Below are 21,336 nucleotides of genomic sequence, written 5' to 3'. Positions count from 1 at the left end.
AAAAAATCACAGAAAGAAGCATACACACTCACAAAAAGAAAAAAAGGAAAAACAAAAAGATTATCTATATATTAAAAAAAACGAAGAGAGCGACCAAATCAATAAACAAATCTACCAATGATAATAAACTCTAAATACTAAACTATGATAAACATAAAAGCAGAAACAAATTAGATGCAGAAAGCAAACCCCATGTCTACAGTTGCTCCCAAAGTCCACCACCTCAGTTTTGGGATGATTTGTTGTCTATTCAGGTATTCCACAGATGCAGGGTACATCAAGTTGATTGTGGAGATTTAATCTGCTGCTCCTGAGGCTGCTGGGAGAGATTTCCCTTTCTCTTCTTTGTTCGCACAGCTCCTGGGGCTCAGCCTTGGATTTGGTCCTGCCTCTGCGTGTAGGTCGCCTGAGGGCGTTCCTACAGACAGGACAGGGTTAAAGGAGCAGCTGATTCGGGGCCTCTGGCTCACTCAGGCCAGGGGGAGGGAGGGGTACGGAGTGCGGGGCGAGCCTGCAGCGGCAGAGGCCGGCGTGACGTTGCACCAGCCTGAGGCGCACCGTGTGTTCTCCCGGGGAAGTTGTCCCTGGATCACGGGACCCTGGCAGTGGTGGGCTGCATGGGCTCCCGGGAGGGGAGGTGTGGAGAGTGACCTGTGCTCGCACACAGGCTTCTTGGTGGCGGCAGCAGCAGCCTTAGCATCTCATACCCGTCTCTGGGGCCCGTGCTGATAGCCGCGGCTCGCGCCCGTCTCTGGAGCTCGTTTAGGTGGCGCTCTGAATCCCCTCTCCTCGCGCACCTTGAAACAGTGGTCTCTTGCCTCTTAGGCAAGTCCAGGCTTTTTCCCGGACTCCCTCCCGGCTAGCTGTGGTGCACTAACCCCTTCAGGCTGTGTGCACGCCGCCAGCCCCAGTCCTCTCCCTGGGATCCGACCAAAGCCCGAGCCTCAGCTCCCAGCCCCTGCCCACCCCAGCGTATGAGCAGACCAGCCTCTCGGGCTGGTGAGTGCTGGTCGGCACTGATCCTCTGTGCAGGAATGTCTCTGCTTTGCCCTCTGTACCCCTGTTGCTGTGCTCTCCGCCGTGGCTCCGAAGCTTCCCCTCCGCCACCTCCCGTCTCCGCCCGCGAAGGGGCTTCCTAATGTGTGGAAACTTTTCCTCCTCCACAGCTCCCTCCCAGAGGTGCAGGTCCCATCCCTATTTTTTTGTCTCCGTTTTTTCTTTTTTCTTTTGCCCTACCCAGGTACGTGGGGAGTTTCTTGCCTTTGGGGAGGTCTGAGGTCTTCTGCCAGCGTTCAGTAGATGTTCTGTAGGAGTTGTTCCACATGTAGATGTGTTTCTGATGTATTTGTGGGGAGGAAGGTGATCTCCATGTCTCACTCCTCCGCCATCTTGAAGGTTTCCTACCTTGTAATTTTTAATGACTGCATATTATTCCCTTTTATGAATCTCTGCACTTCATTTAGCCATCTGTTTATTAATAGATGCTTAGGTGTTTCCTCATTTTTCATTGCAATCTTTAAAAATAATAGGCTTAGTACCCCTTCAATGTAATAAGTGAATATCAGGTATATGTATATCAAGTATAATACTTCTCTTATTATAATATTGAATATAATAAATATAGACCATAGCATGGAAGTTGGCAAACTTTTTCTGTAAATGGCCATATAATAAATACTTTAGGCTTTGCTATTCATACAGTCTCTATTAAAACTGCTCATCTCTGCCCGTATGGTATGAAAACAGCTACAGACTATATGTAAACAAGTGGACATGGCTGTGTTTCAGTAAAACATTATGTGTGAACACTAAAATTTGAACCTCATGTAATTTTCATGTGTTACAAAATATTCTTTTTAGATTTTTTTCAATCATTTAAATATGTAGAAACCATTCTTGGCTTACAAGCTTTATAAAAATAGACATTAGGACCAGTTTGGCCTATAAGTCATAGTTTGACAACCACTGCCATAGACCGTATTTTAGAGAGAGTGTGTTTGTATGTGTCTATGTGTGTGTGAGTATACTTACCCATTGAAAAGGTCTCCTTTCTACCTTAATCTCTTTCTATTTAAAACTTTTAAAAAAATTTTTTATGAGTTTGGGGAATGGGAGTGTACAATTGATATATGAGTGTTAAAATTGATGTACATATACATCATTAGCTTAGCTGGAAAAGTGACTTTGGGGTAGATCTCAAGGGTCACTCGTAGTGGGTTATTTCTGGGCCTCCAAAGTGAGTACGACTTAGGACTGAGGAGTTTTAGTAATGGGTCCCATTTGGGTTTGAGAGATGATAGGGGATCTCACCTTAGTAAACTGCTACAATCCACCTTCACTGCCCAAGACAAGCAGGCTTCAGCAGCCCAACCTAGGTCTAAATTGCATTAGAGAAGTTTCTCCCATACTGGGCCAGCTTTAGTTAACTCTGTATCTTTCCTGATATTTTTTACTTGGTCTCACTTTGTACTCTCCAGCCAGAGAGAGCTGGAGATTTTATTAGTTGTATTTTTATTGGTTGTATTTCTGTCCTCAAAGATCTTAGGAGAAAGCGACAGAAACACACACACACACACACACACACACACACACACGCACACAGTGGGAGGGACCTTATTATCCTTAACATAGAGTGGGGTTAGGTACCAGTTTCTTTTCATTCGAAGCTCTCTGCTTCTGGTTTTATAGGTTTGGGTAGTTTTATAATGAAGAAGAAGGTGAATCCTAAGTAAGGCGACCTACGTAAGTAATCTTAAGTAAGCAAATGGAAGGAAAAACAGCAAACTGTTTCTTGTCTTCTTGTAGAATGGACAGAAGATCATTCATCGCTCGTGCCTCCTATTATTCCAAACCACCCCCCAAGCAATCCGGAGCAGGCCAGAGAAGCTCCACTTCAGGGTAAAGTGTTTTTATAATTGCATCCTAATTTGGCTCAAAATTTTAACTTTTTTAGAGAAACTTTAAAGAGTGGAATCTTGTAACACCCAAGTCATTCCAAAGAATTGTTCCTAGACAGTTCTTTGTTGTGGGCTGTCCTGTATGTATTGTAGGACACTGAGCAGTGTTCCTGGCCTCTACCCACTAGGTGCCAGGAGAATCCCTCCCACTTTGTGACAAACAAGTCCCCAGATATTGCCAAATGCCCCTGGGGGGGGGGCGATCATCTTAGAGTTGTGGATCCTTGATTTCGAGACCACAGATATTTAATATTGTGTTAAATAAGATACACTGAAAATTCAGCACTAGATATTTCAAGATTCTAGTCAACGTATTTGCTTTTGACTAAGATTTTCTTGTAAATGTAAAGTGGTTTGATATTATTGTGTTGTAAACTCTAACCTCTATTCTTGCTGCAGTTTGGGCATTTATGCATGTTTTACATCGCTTCACTGGGTCTCACTTATTTACATTCACAAGTAGTATGCATCCCCTACAGAGATTCCTTTTTGAAAATTGGAAGCTCCAGAATCTTGCTACTTTCAGGCCTCATTACTCTTAAGGGATAGAAAAGGTTTGGGGGTTTTTTGTTTAGTTTTTTTCTTTTAAATAAAAAAAATAGAACAAGCAGCATATTTGATAGGGTTGGGGAGTTTGTGTTACAGAACCATGAAAAAAACTGTAAAATTTGTGTTCCTTCTCTCAACATTTTAAAAGAAATAAATAATTGTGTCAGACATTAAAAGATAAGTAGAATAACTCTTTTCCCTAATTTTCATTCCTCCATTGTAATTTTCATAAGAAAAATTGTTTCCCTTTTAGCTGATATTGTCATGAGATTGGTATTAATATCAACTTATGTAAAATAATTTCATACTTTTCTATGATGTTAATGGTTTTAATACAGATAGAACATAGAAGATAATAACATATTAATTCATATCAACATGATTGGGGCCTGCTTTGTATTTTTTTAAATATGAAATTCCTCTGTGGCCTCATGTTGTCTTATTTTCCTGCTCATGGTAAGTTAGCTACACTAACTTTTCAGTTCCTTGAACCTCTTTTCAATTCCTTAAATCAGCAAAACTATGGACCACATCAGGGCCTTTGCATATGCTGTTCCCTGTGTGCAGCTGTCTTTTCCTCCCACTCTTTGCTTTGCTAACTTCTACTCATCTAAGGTTTTTGCTGGATTCCCCTGTCTTATTCACTCTTCCCATCCTAAACTTCTTATTTCTAGAATTTAACTGTTGATAATTAGTGTTTATTTGTGTTTAATTATCTAACAATAGTTTCCTCTTCAGACTTTAAATCCTATGGAGGCAGGAGACTGGTTTTACTTCCCACTGGGGGATACCCCGAACTAGACCTAGTCGCCTCTGCTAAATTTATTGTTGTGTGAAACAACGTATGTACATCCATGATAACCAGCCTAGCTTCCTTAAAGAATTGTCTTAGAGATTAAATCAATTAAAGCTTTAAAGTTTCAGGTTCTGGGTGCCACATGCTTAGTGCACCAGCTGAGTTAAGAGTCCACATGGAATTGATCTCTATTAGGAACTTTATCTCAGATTCTTCTCTTGTTTTAGGCCTTTCTTTCCTTTTCTTTTTTACTTTAGTCCTCTAGGCTCCCATAGTGGTTAGGGTTTGGGAGAGGCTCACTGAACTCCCTGTGGGAACTAGTCATTATTCTTAAAACCCTTCTACTCCATAGTCTCTACATTGATTCTTGTCTTTCACATATAGTCATATCTTTGGAATATAATGGATACAGAAGCCAGTTTAAATCCATACCCTTTGACTCCAAGCTGCAATTGTGAGAAACATTAAATTGGATATTATCATCATAGGTTACAACTCTGAGTTCCCTGCCTGCTGGTTAAGCATCCTGGTCTATGTTCCTGACAGTACTCTCAGGAAGAAGCTGTATAGCTAATAGGGTTAGATTGTTTGATATTAATTTTGCTAAGTTCACTGCTCAACTAAACTTGCTTCTGATCAAGAGTGTACTTCTCATCCCAGCAAATGATAATTTTAAAGAGATCTGCTCTTGGGAAATCTCTCCATCTTCCACCTTAATACTCAGAGAGAGATTTTTGTAGCTGCCCGTTTACCCCACCCACTTCACCACCACCATCATCAAAATAATAGCCTACATTTATTGAGCTCTTTTATGCAGCAACCACCTCCCTAAGCACTTTACCTATGTTATCTGTCCACAGTTCTTCCTTACAACCATCATGTGAATGTTGAGGTTGGTACCCTCATTGCCTCCACTTATGCATCCGACCCTCAGGCAGAGAGAGGTTTAGTAACTTGCCCAAAGCCACACAGCCAGGAAGTAGTAGAGCACAGATTTGAACCCTAGCTGTCATTAGGAACAGCTTAGCTTTTGGCTAACACCTTTTTGTTGTAGTTTTTTGTGGGTTACTTCATTGCATAGTCTCAATGTGTGCCATCCAGTTTGGCTGCTACTGGCTATGTGATACCAGTTAAATTCAAGTTCATTACAATTAAAAACTCAAAAATTCAGTTCCTCGGTTCCACTAGCCATGTTTCAAGGGCTCAAGAGCTGCGTGTGACCAGCAGCTGCCATGTTGGACAGTGCAGATACAGAGCATTTCCTGCGTCACAGGACGTGCTCTTGGACAGCACTAGTGTAGGGTATTCAAACAGTATTACCAAGAATAGTGCAGCTTGGCAGAGAAGCAAGCACCTATGGTTTATTCAGGAATAGATGTTTGGGCCGAGACCCAGAAGATCCTGATTCAGTGAGTCCAGGGCAGCCCCTACATCTTTAAAAAGTTGCCCAGGTGGTCCTCACACATAACCACATCTACAAGTGGTGACTAGTAAAGAGATTAGCATCGCTTAGAAAATGACACGTGCCACAGGGCTGCAGCAGAGAGCTCCACATTCCACTGCTTGTGGGTAGAAAAGCATTTCTTTTCCAAAACTACAATAACTGATGATCTACCCATACATAAAATGTAATAAAATGTGCATAAATGTGAAACCCTCTGATCTTCCCTCCCTAGTTAAGTGTTGAAACAGGAAGTCAGTGGTGTAATTTCAATGTCTTCTTCATGTCTCTTAAGCTGAAAACATTCTGAGCTCAAAATATGCTAATGGCTTTAAAACATTTCATTCAGATAATCTGCCAGATACATTTTTACATTTTCTAACTTTGCCTATAATCAGGGTGGGTAACTTACACACTCAACCACCTCTTTCTGCCTTCTCAACGACACGTTAAATCTCATTTCTTTGCGTTGTTGTTCATTCATTCATTCAGCACACGTTTTTGGAGCACATACAATGAAACAGGCCACGTTCTACACACTGGATATACAAGCAGAAATCCTTATGGGGTTTCCATTTTAGTGTTGTATGGGTGGGCATGTGCAGTGCCCCTCCTGCAAGGGGCTGGGGAGAGGGAGACAAAACCCCCAACCAATAAGTAAGATGTATACTGCGTGGGATGGTGGTAAATGGTAACAACAGAAATGAAGCAGGTAAGGGGGATTGTGAATGTTGAAGGAGGTATTGCAGTTTTTAATACGGTGGACAGAGAAAGCCTCACTGAGAAGGTGATGCTATTGATGTCTTTGCATAAGTGAAATACATTTCCCTTCGAGCTCGCCCTAGTAGCCTCTGCCTCAAGAATGTCTGCTATTCACATATCCCAAAAAGGAAAATTTGGGGGTTATCTCAACAGTCCTCGATTTTCCATCTAGTAATTACCATAGCAACTGTTTCAGTACAAGCCCTGGCTGCGCTTGACATCACCTCCCTGGCGCTCTGGCAGACGACTTCGCATGGTGAATCCTGCTAGGTCTCACCTTTCATTAGCCACGGTGACAGGGCTGTAGTTTGTCATGCTTCCCACCAGCCTTGGGACTGCTCTAGAGAGGAGGAGGTGAGTGAGCAGACCTGTGACTCCAGGCAATTTAAAACAGCCTTCTTAAGAGCCAGAAACTTTTGAAGTGTGCAATTAAAGATTGTATGTATGCCCAGAGACCTTTTAAAAAAGATACAGCTAACCAAAAATAACTTTCCTTCCTGGGTGCCAGCCTGGTAGTACAGGGGTATATAGAGACATGGAGACTTTTTCTCCTGTTCGTTTGTTTTATTATTTTTTAATTTTTATTTATTTGTATAACATTTTTGATAGAAAAGAAATAGGGCATGTGGAGAAGCTGTGGTCAGGGCGGGAGATGGGAAATATAATTAGGAGAGTTGAAAGAGTCTGAGCATAGAATGATGTTCACTCCCCGGGGTAATCAGGGAAATTCCAATGAGCTTCTTAATTACAGAGAAATGCCCAAACCCAAAATAAAATTTTGGGTTTGTGTACAAAATGTTATTTGTGAATGTTATCAAGAAAACTCAATAAATCCTTAGGTAGCATGTTTGGAAGCTGTACATCTATTAATTTATTTTAAACAAGACAACTGAATTTGGAGCCATCTGGCTCTTGTTACTGTTTTGTTTAGTTCAGGTTTTTTTCTTTTTCCTTAAATATTCTAAGCCACATGTCCTAAACGTTTTTTAAATATTAAGTTTTAGCAGCAGACATATCTAGGCAATTCCACAAATTGTTAAACGATGCAAATGAACAGAAAAAATCAGGTGAATTTTAGAATTCAATTCACAGTAGAGTTATGACTCTTTAATTTTTAATATAGTGATTCTCCATTTTTATCAAGTTATTCTTTGTGACTCTACTATGTCTCCTAGTATTATCTATTTAGTTTGAGAATGAATTTTCTGTTTGTCTGAAAGCTAAAGTTTTTGCTTAATTGGTTTTATAAGTGGAAGCCAAGCACAGGGCAATATATTGGAAGCCATACTGGAAAATATAAACGATGACAAAACAGAAGACACCAAGCAAAGACCCGCTCCTCTTTCTCTGAAGAACTTCACGTAGCTTGTTGTCAGACTACATGAACTAAAACTAGGGATCCATGTCAGACGATGGACACCAATGTCATCCTTCTCTTACATTTTCTTTTGGATCTTTGTGCTGACACACTATGTACCCTAGCCCCCTCCTTACACAAAGGGGCCTAGGAACTCCCTTAGTACTGAAATCGAGAGGACTTTCTTAGGGCACCTTTGTGCCCACATGCCCCAGCACAGGAGCTTGGAGAAGTTATCTCTAAGTTCTTATCATTTCTTAGTTAATTCATCTTTTCACTCCTGGTGATGTTCCTTACACATTTCTTGTTTTAATCCAGGCAAACCCTTTTTTACACGAAACCCTTCAGAGTTGAAAGGCAAATTCATTCACACGAAGCTGCGGAAAAGCAGTCGTGGCTTTGGCTTCACGGTCGTTGGAGGGGATGAGCCTGACGAGTTTCTGCAGATCAAGAGCTTGGTCCTAGATGGTCCCGCCGCGTTGGACGGCAAGATGGAAACAGGTATGAGACACCACATGGTCCTGTGTGGTCAGGACCAGATGACACCATGATTTCATAAGTTTGTAAGTGTCCTTTAGAAACTTGGCGAATGAACAAGGTTCCTGCACTAAGTAAATGCATTCCCTGGTATAAATGAAAAGCTTTGAAGCATTTTAACATTTCCCCATTTTGGGGAACTGTTAGGGTGCTGTTGAGTACAGTAAGGCAGTAATTTACTAAAAATGTAGATCCATTTGAATAAATGATTCTCACCTTGGTTTTTTATAGTGAGAATTTTTTTCAGAAGAAAGCTCCAATGTTCTTTCAATGATCATTATATTCTCATTAGCAGGGAAGACACTAGATGCTACAAAAATGCCTGATTAGCATAAAATAACTAATAGAAGCAGTCTCTTTGTGCTTTACGGTACTACCCCCAAACAGTTTCAGTTCAGCTTCCTATTGGTAGGATTTGATAGTATAAAATTGATATAACTTTTCTGGGCACTGTTTTTTTAACCGTCAACTCTTTTGCAGGAGATGTGATTGTGAGTGTGAACGACACCTGTGTTTTGGGACACACACACGCACAAGTTGTGAAAATCTTCCAGTCCATTCCCATCGGTGCCAGCGTGGACCTTGAACTCTGCCGAGGTTATCCATTGCCTTTTGACCCAGATGACCCCAACACGAGTTTAGTGACCTCTGTGGCCATTTTGGATAAAGAACCAATTATTGTGAATGGGCAAGAGACCTATGACTCGCCGGCTAGTCACAGTAGTAAAACAGGCAAAGTCAATGGCATGAAGGACACCAGGCCAAGCAGCCCTGCAGACGTGGCTTCAAATGGTTCCCATGGTTACCCCAATGACACTGTCTCTTTGGCTTCCTCCATAGCCACTCAGCCAGAACTCATAACTGTTCATATAGTCAAAGGGCCAATGGGCTTTGGTTTTACTATTGCGGACAGTCCTGGAGGTGGCGGCCAAAGAGTGAAACAGATCGTCGACAGTCCAAGGTGCCGAGGCCTGAAGGAAGGGGATCTTATAGTGGAAGTTAACAAGAAGAACGTGCAGGCTCTGACTCACAACCAAGTTGTGGACATGCTGATCGAATGTCCAAAGGGAAGTGAGGTCACATTGTTAGTGCAACGAGGAGGTATGTCGATTTATTATCTTTCATTGTTTTGAAACCCAAATCCATTATTGTACTTACTGGTTATCAGGTAGCTACTTGGGGCTTTCTGCATGTCTGTTCCTTTAAGATCATTTTTATTTAAATATTGGGAAATGCATTCAAAATGCCTTCTGATTTCTCTAAATGCTAGCCTCTTTAGAATAAAGGTTATGTTTATACTTTATGTATTTATACAAAGGGACATGCAGCTAGAGTGATACTGTTACCGAAAGTGGGGTCTGGCTGCTTGCCACTCAAAAGCTAATAAAGAGGCAAGCTTGGTGGAAAGGAAAGTTTGTTTTATTTCAGAGGCGGGCAACCTGGGGGGAGGGGGGACTCATGTCCAAAGGCCAATTCCCCCGCAGCAGACAGTCAGTGGGCAAGAGTTTTTATAGCCAGAGGGAGAGGGTTACAATGCAGAAACAGCACAGTCAGCTCTGACAGTCATCTTGAAATTGGCCAAGCAGTGGTCTGATCAGTGTCATCTTGATTGTTTCAAGTACAGTTAGTCTTCAGTTCCAGGGTCAGTTTGTTCCCGTTTCTTTGAGACCAGTTCTCAGAATTGTGGCAGCTTCTGTCATGGCTGCAGTCTGGTCATCATGTAGTTAATTTCTTCCACCTGGTGTGGGTTTCTGTATATACAAACCAGCTCAGAGGATATGGCTATGAATGTTTAGCCCTTGAGAAGGAACTAAAGGTCCCTGACTTTGCTTAATGACTAAACTGTTATTATTTGGTTCTGTTTGACTGTTTTCCTTAGCTTCTGCATTTTCTCACTTCTCTGATTAAACTTATTCTTTGAGTAAAGTTTTTCAATAGACAAAGGTGGAGGACATGGTCGGGAAAGGACCATAGGGTCCTGCTCTGTTTCAGTACCTTTAAATGTAAATCAGACTGTGCTTTTTAAAACCCATTAAGCTTTGAAAACCTTTATCTTTTAATTCTCCTGAACCTGGTCGACACAGTGTGCATGCAAAACGTGGCTCTCGGCCACTCTTCCAGCCTCGTCTCACACTCCTGTCCCTTCCTCACCGTGCTTGGCCACCTGGCTTCTTTTCTGTAGTGCCTTCACTACTCTAAGCCCTTCTGTCTCAGGGCCTTTGCACTTTCTGTTTCCACTGCTTGGAAGACTCTTTTCCCCAGCTCTTCCCTTGGCTGGCTGGTCTCATTCAGGGCTCCTCCTGAGAGAGGGCTTCTCTGATTACTTATCTAAAGTCGCACCCAGCACTCCTATGTAATCTCTGCTGCATCACCCCATTTCTTAATAGCTTTTATTATGATCATTATTATCCCAAGCCATTGTTTTATATATTTACTTATTTTTCTTTGTTCCTCTCTCTTTTTTTTTTATTGGAGTATAGTTTTTAAAATTTTTATTGGAGTATAGTTGATTTACAATGTTATGTGAGTTTCAGGCATACCGCAAAGTGAATCTGTTATACATGTACATACATCCACTCTTTTTTAGATTCTTTTCCCATATAGGTCATGACAGAGTATTGAGTAGAGTTCCCTGTGCTGTACAGTAGGTCCTTATTGGTTATCTACTTTATATATAGTAGCGTGTATATGTCAATCCCAATCTTTGAATTTATCCCTCCCCGAACCTTATCCCCGGGAATCATAAGTTTATTTTCTACATCTGTAAATCTATTTCTGTTTTGTAGATAAGTTCATTTGTACCCTTTGTTTTTAGATTCCACATATAAGCGATATCATATGATATTTGTCTTTCTCTGACTTCACTCAGTGTGACAATCTCTAGGTGCATCCAAGTTGCTGCAAATGGCATTATTTCGTTCTTTTTTATGACTAATATTCCATTGTGTATATGTACCACATCTTCTTTATCCATTCCTCTGTTGATGGGCATTTAGGTTGCTTCCATGTCCTGGCTATCGTAAATAGCACTGCAATGAACATTGGGGTGCGTGTATCTTTTTGAATTACGGTTTTCTCCAGATATATGCCCAAGAATGGGATTGCTGGATCAGATGGTAGCTCTATTTTTAGTTTTTTAAGGAGCCTGCATACTCTTCTCCATAGTGGCTCTACCAGTTTACATTCCCACCAACAGTGTAGGAGGGTTCCCTTTACTCTCTCTTTTTCATTCGAATATAAGCTCCATAAAGCCAGAGCCCACCTCTGCATGTTGACAGCTGAATCCCCAGTACTTAACACAGTACCTGACTCCCCCTAGGTGTTCATGAATGAATAGGTAGTGAATGAATGAATGGATATGTGATTATTTATACTTGGCAGCAACAACGGCTCCACCAATCGTATCAAAAACATCTCAGCGTATGCACATTTTAATGAAGGGGTTATGGATCTCAGAGAAGTGGGGTATTCTAAATCCTGAGACAGTTGGCTTTCTTTCCCCTGCCAGCAACCCCCCACCTCTGTGCCACCGGAACTCCCAGGACCTCACACTGAGAAACATTTTACGCCTGTTGAAATGTCTTGCTCCTGGGTCTGTATTTGTGACTAATCTTGATTGATCACCTCCCACAATGGACCTGAGTTTGGTCATTTCCTTGACCCTTGCCAATAGGATGTGTTTCATGAACAGAGTATTCTGACCCTCTGAAAAGAGATCAGGACCCAGACTTTTACTTCCTCTCGGTTTCATTGAGACAGAAAAGCTTGTTTATGTCGCAACAGCCATGTCCTCGGGCTCTCGTGAAGCTGTGTGTTCTGTGATCAAAATGACTGGGGTTGTGGGAAGGAAATCCAAAATTCAGAACTGTCTGTGTGAATCACAATGCTCAGTCCACCCTTCTTGAACAGGTGTAAAACCCATTTGCAGATTTTTAAATTTTTTTTGCAGATTTTATTTTTTTTTACTTTATTTTTATTTATTTATTTTTTTTTTTGCGGTACACGGGCCTCTCACTGTTGTGGCCTCTCCCGTTGCGGAGCACAGGCTCCGGACGTGCAGGCTCAGCGGCCATGGCTCACGGGCCCAGCCACTCCGCGGCATGTGGGATCTTCCCGGACCGGGGCACGAACCCGTGTGCCCTGCATCGGCAGGCAGACTCTCAACCACTGCGCCACCAGGGAAGCCCCAGATTTTATTTTTTAAAAAGTTATTTCTACCAATAAAATTTTGAAGCTTCTTCTTATACCTAGACCACTTGACTGCACAGATCATTTTGTTTTAAACAGTGACCAAGATGTGGTAGGAAGTGACTTGAGGTTAAGGACGAGGAGGAGAGGGAGGGGGTGGGGTGATGGCCCCTGCACGTACAGACCAGCGAGCAGTTTACAAAGCGCTTTTCAAACCTACACACAACTCTCATGTCATTTTTACCACATCCCTGAAAAGGAACATACCAGCCAACAGTAGGATTGAGAAGTTCACCTGGATTCTTTGCTTTCCAGTCTAGTGCTCTGCCCTACTTAACCCTGAACACCACTGATTTTTGCACAATTGCTGGTTTCAGTGGCCGGCAACTTGGAAACTTTTAGATAGTTCTTGGTACATCAGGGCATCTCTGATTCAGCCACTGCTCATTTGACATCACAAATCACCCTGCTCTCCTTCTTCATTTATTTGCTCCTTCGTTTCTTTTGCCATTTTGTTCACTTTTTCTTTTCCATTCACTTCACTTTTAAGGAGACCAAAAAGTAAAGTCTCATTGTAGTTTACTACCTTACAGTGGTTACTGGAGCCATATTGTAATGAATTTGCCCAAATTAGCAAACAACTCATTATAAAAATATACCCCTTGATTTCAAATATGTTTACATTTTCTCTTCTTAATTCCTAAGACCTTCTTTTGGTTAATGCCATTATATTTTATAACATTAAATTAATAAGGGAAGATCCAGAATATATTGCCACATTAGTCAACATCTACATAGTTTATTCCAAAACCTGAGTAATTTAAAATCATTGTAACATCAGCAGTCTTTAAAATATGCCATATGCCTTATGTTTGATTTATGTGTCAGATAGAAAGTTTGTACATCTGCACTTGGCAAGCTAACACCAGCTACTATTAATCTTTCTAGAAAGCATATAAATGTATTTGTTTCTGCCATACATCACTACTTGAATTGGGGCTGGCATTTTAATCATTCCTCTTGTATGATGGCGGTGTAAATGAGAAGGTTTGATGATCGTTCAGGATAGAGGCTAGGTTAAATGAGAAAGTAAATGGCCACTTCACTGATTCTTTCTAATGAATCTTATTTCCATCATAACTCCTGGTAAGCAGATTGATAAACTCATTAAGTCTACACCTCTCTTGATTCTCAGGAATAAATATCTCAAAGGTGGGGCTTTCTGTGCTTTAAAGAACTAGTCTTTTCTACTTTGGAGCAGAACTTAACTACATTTGTATTTTGGTTTTCACTCTTAACTCCCAAGCTCATTTTTTATTTTTGTTCCGGTCGAAATCAGGTGCATTTGGGGTTTTAGCATTTTTTTTTCTTTAATCCCCCTCCCACCAATGGAAGTAAGCAGAGGTTGAAATATCATTTGTAAATTTCCAGAGACAGTTTCCTAGGTCAGGCTTGGGCTTGCTGGGCGTGTCTATCCATAGCCCTGGCAGCTGGGACCATTACTTATTTGTTTACAAGTGTCTTCTTTATAAACATGTCCGTGCCTATGGATGTCACTCAGGTTCTTAAAGGGCAGCGCCTCCTTCCTGTGCCTGGCTGCCCATCTTCCCATGGTAAGTCCTTTCCTCCTCCTCCCTCTGCTGGCCAGTAAGGAGAATGCCTTCTATTTTTCTTAATTTTTCACATGGTATTTGCATTCAGACAGCCCATCACCTGACACCAGTGTGAGTCTAGAGGCTTTTTTAAGCGTTTGGAAAATCATGCTAGAAGGTGATTACTATTGTTTTGAATATATATTTTTTTAATTTACAAAAGATGTAGAATTTGTTCCATAAAGCTTTTTTTACTTTAAAAGAGGGAGTGGGACTTCCCTGGTGGTCCAGTGGTTAAGACTTTGCCTTCCAATGCAGGGGTTACGAGTTGGATCCCTGGCCAGGGAGCTAAGATCCCACATGCCTCACAGCCAAAAAACCAAAACATAAAACAAGCAATATTGTGACAAATTCAGACTTCCCTAGTGGCACAGTGGTTGGGAGTCCACCTGCCAATGCAGGGGACACGGGTTCGATCCCTGGTCTGGGAGAATCCCACATGCCACAGAACAACTAAGCCTGTGCGCCACAACTACTGAACCTCTGCTCTGGAGCCCGCAAGCCACAACTACTGAGCCCGCGTGCCACAGCTACTGAAGCCCGTGCGCCTAGAGCCTGTGCTCTGCAACAAGAGAAGCTACCACGATGAGAAGCCCGCGCATTGCAATGAAGAATATCCCCCACTCACTGCAACTAGAGGAAGCCCATGTGCAGCACTGAAGACCCAATGCAGCCAAAAATAATTAATTTAAAAAAATATTGTAACAAATTCAATAAAGACTTTAAAAATGGTTTTAAAAAAAAAAGAAAGAAAAAGAAAAGGGGTTATATTGGGTTTTCTCTGGTGGCGCAGTGGATAAGACTCCCAGCTCCCAATGCAAGGGGCCCAGGTTTGATCCCTGGTTGGGGAACTAGATCCCACATGCATGCCACAACTAAGTCTGTGAGCCACAACTAAGGAGTCCGCCTGCCGCAACTAAGACCCCACGCGACCAAATAAATAAATAATTTTTTTAAGGGGATTATATTATATGTAGCATAACTACCTGTGCCCCCTGTGTATTTTGTATATTTGGCTAATTTATGCCTAGTGGGAGGTATGACACTCTTGAAGATCTCATTTGGGGTGGAGTCAGAATACCCTGTTTTAAAAGACAATTTGGAATACTTTATGAAATTGGAGAATGTGTGTTTTACTTTAGAGAGAACAAGTGTACTGAAGAAAACGCTGAACTAGAGGTTCCAGGAGCCTGCCTCTAGTTCAAACTGTGCCCATAGCTCCTCTGTACCTCTGACTGGGTTACAACTCTTGCCCTGAGACTCATTTCTTTATCCAAAAAAATGGATATTTTGCACTAGCTCATCTTTAGGGTGACCCCTGCTAACTCTAATTTTATGCCAAAAAATGGCCTCATTGATGTGTAGGAGAAAGACCACAAGATTCGAGAGTCAGACAATACGAGTTTAAATTGCAACTCCTGCCTTTCTTCCCTTTGTGACCTTAGGCAAGTCATCTGAAAAAAGGTAGCATTTGTGCCAATTCCTGACCTAGAAGCAGTCACATGATAAATCAGTGGTGTTTCACTGATATCCTCTAGTATCAGAAGCCACTGGGTATGGTGGGTTTCTTTTTTAAAAAAGAAAAAACAAACTCCAGCGTGTACCTGCAGAATTTTAATTTCAGTGCATGATGTGCAGGCACCTGTATTTTTTTTAGAAGCTGCACTGGCAATGCTGATGTAAAATCAGAATTGCAATCAGTTTTAGGCTTCTGCCCTCGTCGTCCCTTCTCATTTTGATTCTGTGACATATAACTTGAGAGTGAAATAAGTTTATAACTTAACAGTTATTTTCATTTCTAAGTAATTTCTTCTTTTAAAGTCCGATTTCTAAGCAACAGGTTTTCCATCTTCCCTAAGATCCATTGCAGCTCCCAAATTTGACATGTTTCTACTTCAGAGGAGGATAGAAAGGAAGACTTCGTCTCAGAGATGCTTCTTTTGAGCACAACGCTCCAGTGGCTTTTACTGATCACAACAGAATCAGAAGTGATGCTTTGTATACTGAGTGCGCTTGTCAGGGCACTAAGTAATTTTAGGATCTGAATATAAAGTAATGAAATGTTAGGATTCCTGGAGGGGAGGACTGTATCCAACTTGCACTTTTGTATCCCTGGCACGTCATGGGGAACCTGGCATGTGGTAAGGTCTTAGTAAATACTAGCTGGATAAATTAAACTTTCTCTGCAAGTCACATTAGGAAATTAATTATATAGTTTTGAAGTCACTCTTCATAACTTCAGAAAGATAAAAAGATGTTAAAAGGCAAAATGAAATATGAAAATCATGGTAGTGATAGTAATAATGTTACAATAATCATTGATTACTTACTATGTACCAGGATTGTAACCATGGTACAAGCAATACATACGTGTACACACAGGCAGAAATAAAACCTCACAACATCCCACTCTTGTGACCACATTGGAACCATCCATTTGCAGTGTGATTCTGAATAGGACCCTGTGGGAAATGAAGGCAGTGATTAGTAGGAAAAAAAAAAAAAAGTGAAGGAATTGCTTTTGTTGAGGTGTTGAGATTCCACAGCTGAACTTGCTTAGTATATAGCAAAAGAGAAATTTCTGGTTTAGTTGGGAAGCATGTATAAGACTCCTCCTTGGTTCAAGCATTTGTAATACATAAAAACATTAAACGCTTCTGCAATGTGCCAGGTGTAGTTGGTTCTAAACATTTTACATATCATAATTCAAGAGCCCTCTGAGGTGACTAAAACCTTACCTCCACTTTAGAGGAGAGGGTGCTGAGCCCCAGAGAAGCTCAGTGATTTACCCAGAATCACACAGCTGATAAATGCAAGCTAGGATTTGAACCCAGGAATTCTAGTTCCAGAGACTGATCTCTTACCCACTATGCTAAGCAGCCTCCTGGCTTGTAGATGAAAAGCTCCAATACCATTAAGGAGTACATCTTATACATGAAAGAATGAGTAAGGTCTGAAGTCCGTGGCAAATTAGTGCCACTTAATTTTCATCCATATTTGCTGATGATAGTTCATTAAATCGTCATCGATCCACACAGGGAAAGCAATATCTTATCTCATCATCCAAGCATGTGATTAGCATTAGCTCTTCTCTGCGTGTGTTTTTCCACGTCTGAAATGATGCAAAACCATCATAATAAGAACCGCACTGCCGGAGAGTTAAACCTGGGTGATCAGGTGCCTCTTTTCTCTTTGCCCTCTGGTCTCGGACTGGAGAATGAATTGCAAATTGCACTGCTCAAGTGCTTGACTGCCAGAATCTCTTCAGTTGAGCTGCAGGGCCTCGGAAAGGAGAATTCAGGTTGCCGGCAGAGTGATATCCTAATAGTGGTGGGGTCTGTGTATTCACGTCAGCACATCCCATCTATTCCCCCTCCTCTGTCGTGTTATCCTCCCACCTCTTCCCCGGCCTCTGCCGTCCATCATGTGGCACCTGGCCTTGCTGTGGCCTTGCAACAGGTCTCAAGGCTTCCTCTAGTCCATTCTCCGGCTAGAGTGATTTAAAGTCAATTGGATCCAGTCGCTGCTCATGTCAGGATGACATCCCATCATTCAGAGTAAACTCCAAAGTCCTGTGTCACAGACAAGCACTTGCTCTTTCTTCTGTGTATTTCCTGTCACAGAGAGCCAAGGAGCTTTCTCACTCCTGCCCTTGAGGCTTCTGCTCAAAGGTCCTTTCCTTCAAGAAGCCTGCTCTGACCACTCCATAGAAAAGAAAACAGCGTCCACCGCCATCATGCTCTGCTCTGTCCTGCTTTCTGAGGCCATGGACGCTTCTTTGTGGTCTCTGTGAGAGTAGGGACTGGGTCTCGATCATTATTTGATCCCCACCACCAAAAACATGCCTGGCACATTGTAGGTCTTCAGAAAATCATCTGTATTGAAGGAAAGCTGTGAATTAATGCAAGGCCCTTTGTTTTCATAAATGCTCATCATCCTTTAGAGAACTTTCTGGGGTGAGAGCTTATCATTAGAGCTGGGGAAACAGGCCGCGGGAGATGGACCACCTCGAAAATCACACAGCATGAAGGTGAGACAGGCTGACTTCCAACCCAGTTTTGTTGGCCTGTAAAGCCCATGCCCTCTGTCACAGGCTGTTCTAAATGACAAGGAAAAAATGATACAAATAAACTTATATACAAAACAGAAATAGACCCACAGACATAGAAAACAAACTCAAGGTTACCAAACACAACATTGTAAATCACCTCTACTTCAATTAAATAAATAAATAAATGACAAGGAAATGCATTTCGTGGCAGTGGATCATGTTGGTCCAATTAAGCCTGTTCTCCAGGTCCAGTGCAGTAGTCACTATCCACGTGTGGCTATTTAATTAATTAAAGCTAAATACGATGTAAAATTTAGTCCAACCGGCCACGTTTCAAGAACCGAATAGCCACATGTGGCCAATGGCTGCTATATTGGACAGTGCAGTTATAGAACCTTTCCACCCTCATAAAAAATGCTGTTGGCCATTGCTGCTCGCGAGATTTTGATTATTTTGCCCGGAAAAGTGATATGTTGCATGTCCTTTATTTTACCCTTTCTCTTATATGCGTTTGACAGAAGAAAAATATGGAATTGAAGGCAACTTTATGGTTAATACATTTCTTTTTATACAGATAATGATAATAATAGGTCCTATTTATTAAATTCTTTCCATGTGTAGGTACTGCTCTAAGCTCTTTACATGTGTTAACTGGATGTTAAGGGGTCACAAGGAATTGAGACTCAGAGAACATGAAAGACTTGTATTAGCACTTGGGCGATCTGCTCTGTCCTAATCCTGAGACAGCTCATCAACTTTTAATGGGGATTATAGGGCTTCCACCTGGCCAGGAAGCATCTCATCTTTAATCCTGGACTGAGGTTAAGGAGCTTAACTTAAATTATTTTATTATGTAAAGTATCTTTACTCTAAAAAGAGGAAGAAACTTTTTTTTTGAATTTTATTTTATTTTATTTAATACAGCAGGTTCTTATTAGTTATCCATTTTATACATATTAGTGTATATATGTCAATCCAATCTCCCAATTCATCCCACCACCCCCCTCCACCACCCTGCTTTCCCACCTTGGTGTCCATACGTTTGTTCTCTACATCTGTGTCTCTATTTCTGCCTTGCAAACCGGTTCATCTGTACCACTTTTCTAGATTCCACATATATGCGTTAATATACGATATTTGTTTTTCTCTTTCTGACTTCACTCTGTATGACAGTCTCTGGGTCCATCCATGTCTCTACAAATGACTCAATTTCGTTCCTTTTTATGGCTGAGTAATACTGCATTGTACCTATGTACCACATCTTCTTTATACATTTGTCTGTCGATGGGCATTTAGGTTGCTTCCATGACCTAGCTATTGTAAATAGTGCTGCAATGAGTATTGGGGCTCATGTGTCTTTTTGAATTATGGTTTTCTCTGGGTATATGCCCAGTAGTGGGATTGCTGGGTCATATGGTAATTCTATTTTTAGTTTTTTACGGAACCTCCGTACTGTTCTCCATAGTGGCTGTATCAATTTACATTCCCGTCAACAGTGCAAGAGGGTTCCCTTTTCGCCACACCCTCTCCAGCATTTATTGTTTGTAGATTTTCTGATGATGGCCATTCTGACCAGTGTGAGGTGATACCTCATTGTAGTTTTGATTTGCATTTTTCTAATAATTAGTGATGTTAAGCAGCTTTTCATGTGCCTCTTGGCCATCTGTATGTCTTCTTTGGAGAAATGTCTGTTTAGGTCTTCTGCCCATTTTTTGATTGGGTTGTTTGTTTTTTTAATATTGAGCTGCATGAGCTGTTTATATATTTTGGAGATTAATCCTTTGTCGATTCACTTGCAAATATTTTCTCCCATTCTGAGGGGTGTCTTTTCATCTTGTTTATAGTTTCCTTTGCTGTGCAAAAGGTTTTAAGTTTCACTAGGTCCCATTTGTTTATTTTTGTCTTTATTTCCATTACTCTAGGAGGTTGGTCAAAAAAGATCTTGCTGTGATTTATGTCATAGAGTGTTCTTCCTATGTTTTCCACTAAGAGATTTATAGTGTCCGGCCTTACATTTAGGTCTGTAATCCATTTTGAGTTTATTTTTGTGTATGGTGTTAGGGAGTGTTCTAATTTCATTCTTTTACATGTAGCTGTCCAGTTGTCCCAGCACTACTTGTTGAACAGTCTGTCTTTTCTCCATTGTATATCCTTGCCTACTTGGTCATAGATTAGTTGACCATATGTGTGTAGGTTTATCTGTGGGCTTTCTATCCTGTTCCATTGATCTATATTTCTGTTTTTGTGCCAGTACCATATTGTCTTGATTACTGTAGCTTTGTAGTATGGTCTGAAGTCAGGGAGTCTGATTCCTCCAGCTCCCTTTTTTTCCCCTCAAGATTGCTTTGGCTATTTGGGGTCTTTTGTGTCTCCATAGAAATTGTAAGATTTTTTATTCTAGTAATTTGATAGGAATTGCATGAATCTGTAGATTGCTTTGGGTAATATAGTCATTTTGAAAATATTGATTCTTCCAATGCAAGAACATGGTATATCTCTCCATCTGTTTGTGTCATCTTTGATTTCTTTCATCAGCATCTTATAGTTTGCTGAGTACAAGTCTTTTGCCTCCTCAGGTAGGTTTATTCCTAGGTATTTTATTCTTTTCGTTGCAATGATGAATGGGATTGTTTCCTTAATTTCTCTTTCTGATCTTTCATTGTTAGTGTATAGGAATGCAAGAGATTTCTGTGCATTAATTTTGTATCCTGCAACTTTACCAGATTCATTGATGAGCTCTAGTAGTTTTCTGGTAGCATTTTTAGGATTCTGTATGTATAGTACCATGTCATCTGCAAACAGTGACAGTTTTACTTCTTCTTTTCCAATTTGGATTCCTTTTATTTCTTTTTCTTCTCTGATTACCATGGCTAGGACTTCCAAAACTATGTTGAATAATAGCGGTGAGAGTGGCCAGTCTTGTCTTGTTCCTGATCTTAGAAGAAATGCTTTCAGTTTTTCACCATTGAGAATGATGTTTGCTGTGGGTTTGTTGTATATGGTCTTTATTATATTGAGGTAGGTTCCATCTATGCCCACTTTCTGT

General features: G+C 41.0%; 1 protein-coding gene across 15 annotated transcripts in view; it reads left to right on the top strand.

Annotated features, from left to right (window-relative positions):
* The window catches only part of MAGI1 (membrane associated guanylate kinase, WW and PDZ domain containing 1), a 623,112-nt gene that overhangs the window by 532,539 nt on the left and 69,237 nt on the right, over positions 1 to 21,336 (top strand). For all 15 annotated transcript variants that reach the window (XM_027121335.1, XM_027121326.1, XM_027121331.1 and 12 more), the window contains 3 exons: positions 2,806 to 2,898; positions 8,181 to 8,363; positions 8,880 to 9,500. In XM_027121335.1, coding sequence (XP_026977136.1) covers positions 2,806 to 2,898; positions 8,181 to 8,363; positions 8,880 to 9,500 — 897 coding nt within the window. The remainder of the gene's footprint in view (positions 1 to 2,805; positions 2,899 to 8,180; positions 8,364 to 8,879; positions 9,501 to 21,336) is intronic.

This window comes from Aethalodelphis obliquidens, unplaced genomic scaffold, assembly GCF_003676395.1.
Source record: "Aethalodelphis obliquidens isolate GAN/ISIS:26980383/991018 unplaced genomic scaffold, ASM367639v1 scaffold22, whole genome shotgun sequence".
Classification (NCBI taxonomy): Eukaryota; Metazoa; Chordata; class Mammalia; order Artiodactyla; family Delphinidae; genus Aethalodelphis; species Aethalodelphis obliquidens.
The sequence above is the reverse complement of the archived record's forward strand: the minus strand, read 5'-3'. Positions and strand labels throughout refer to the sequence as shown.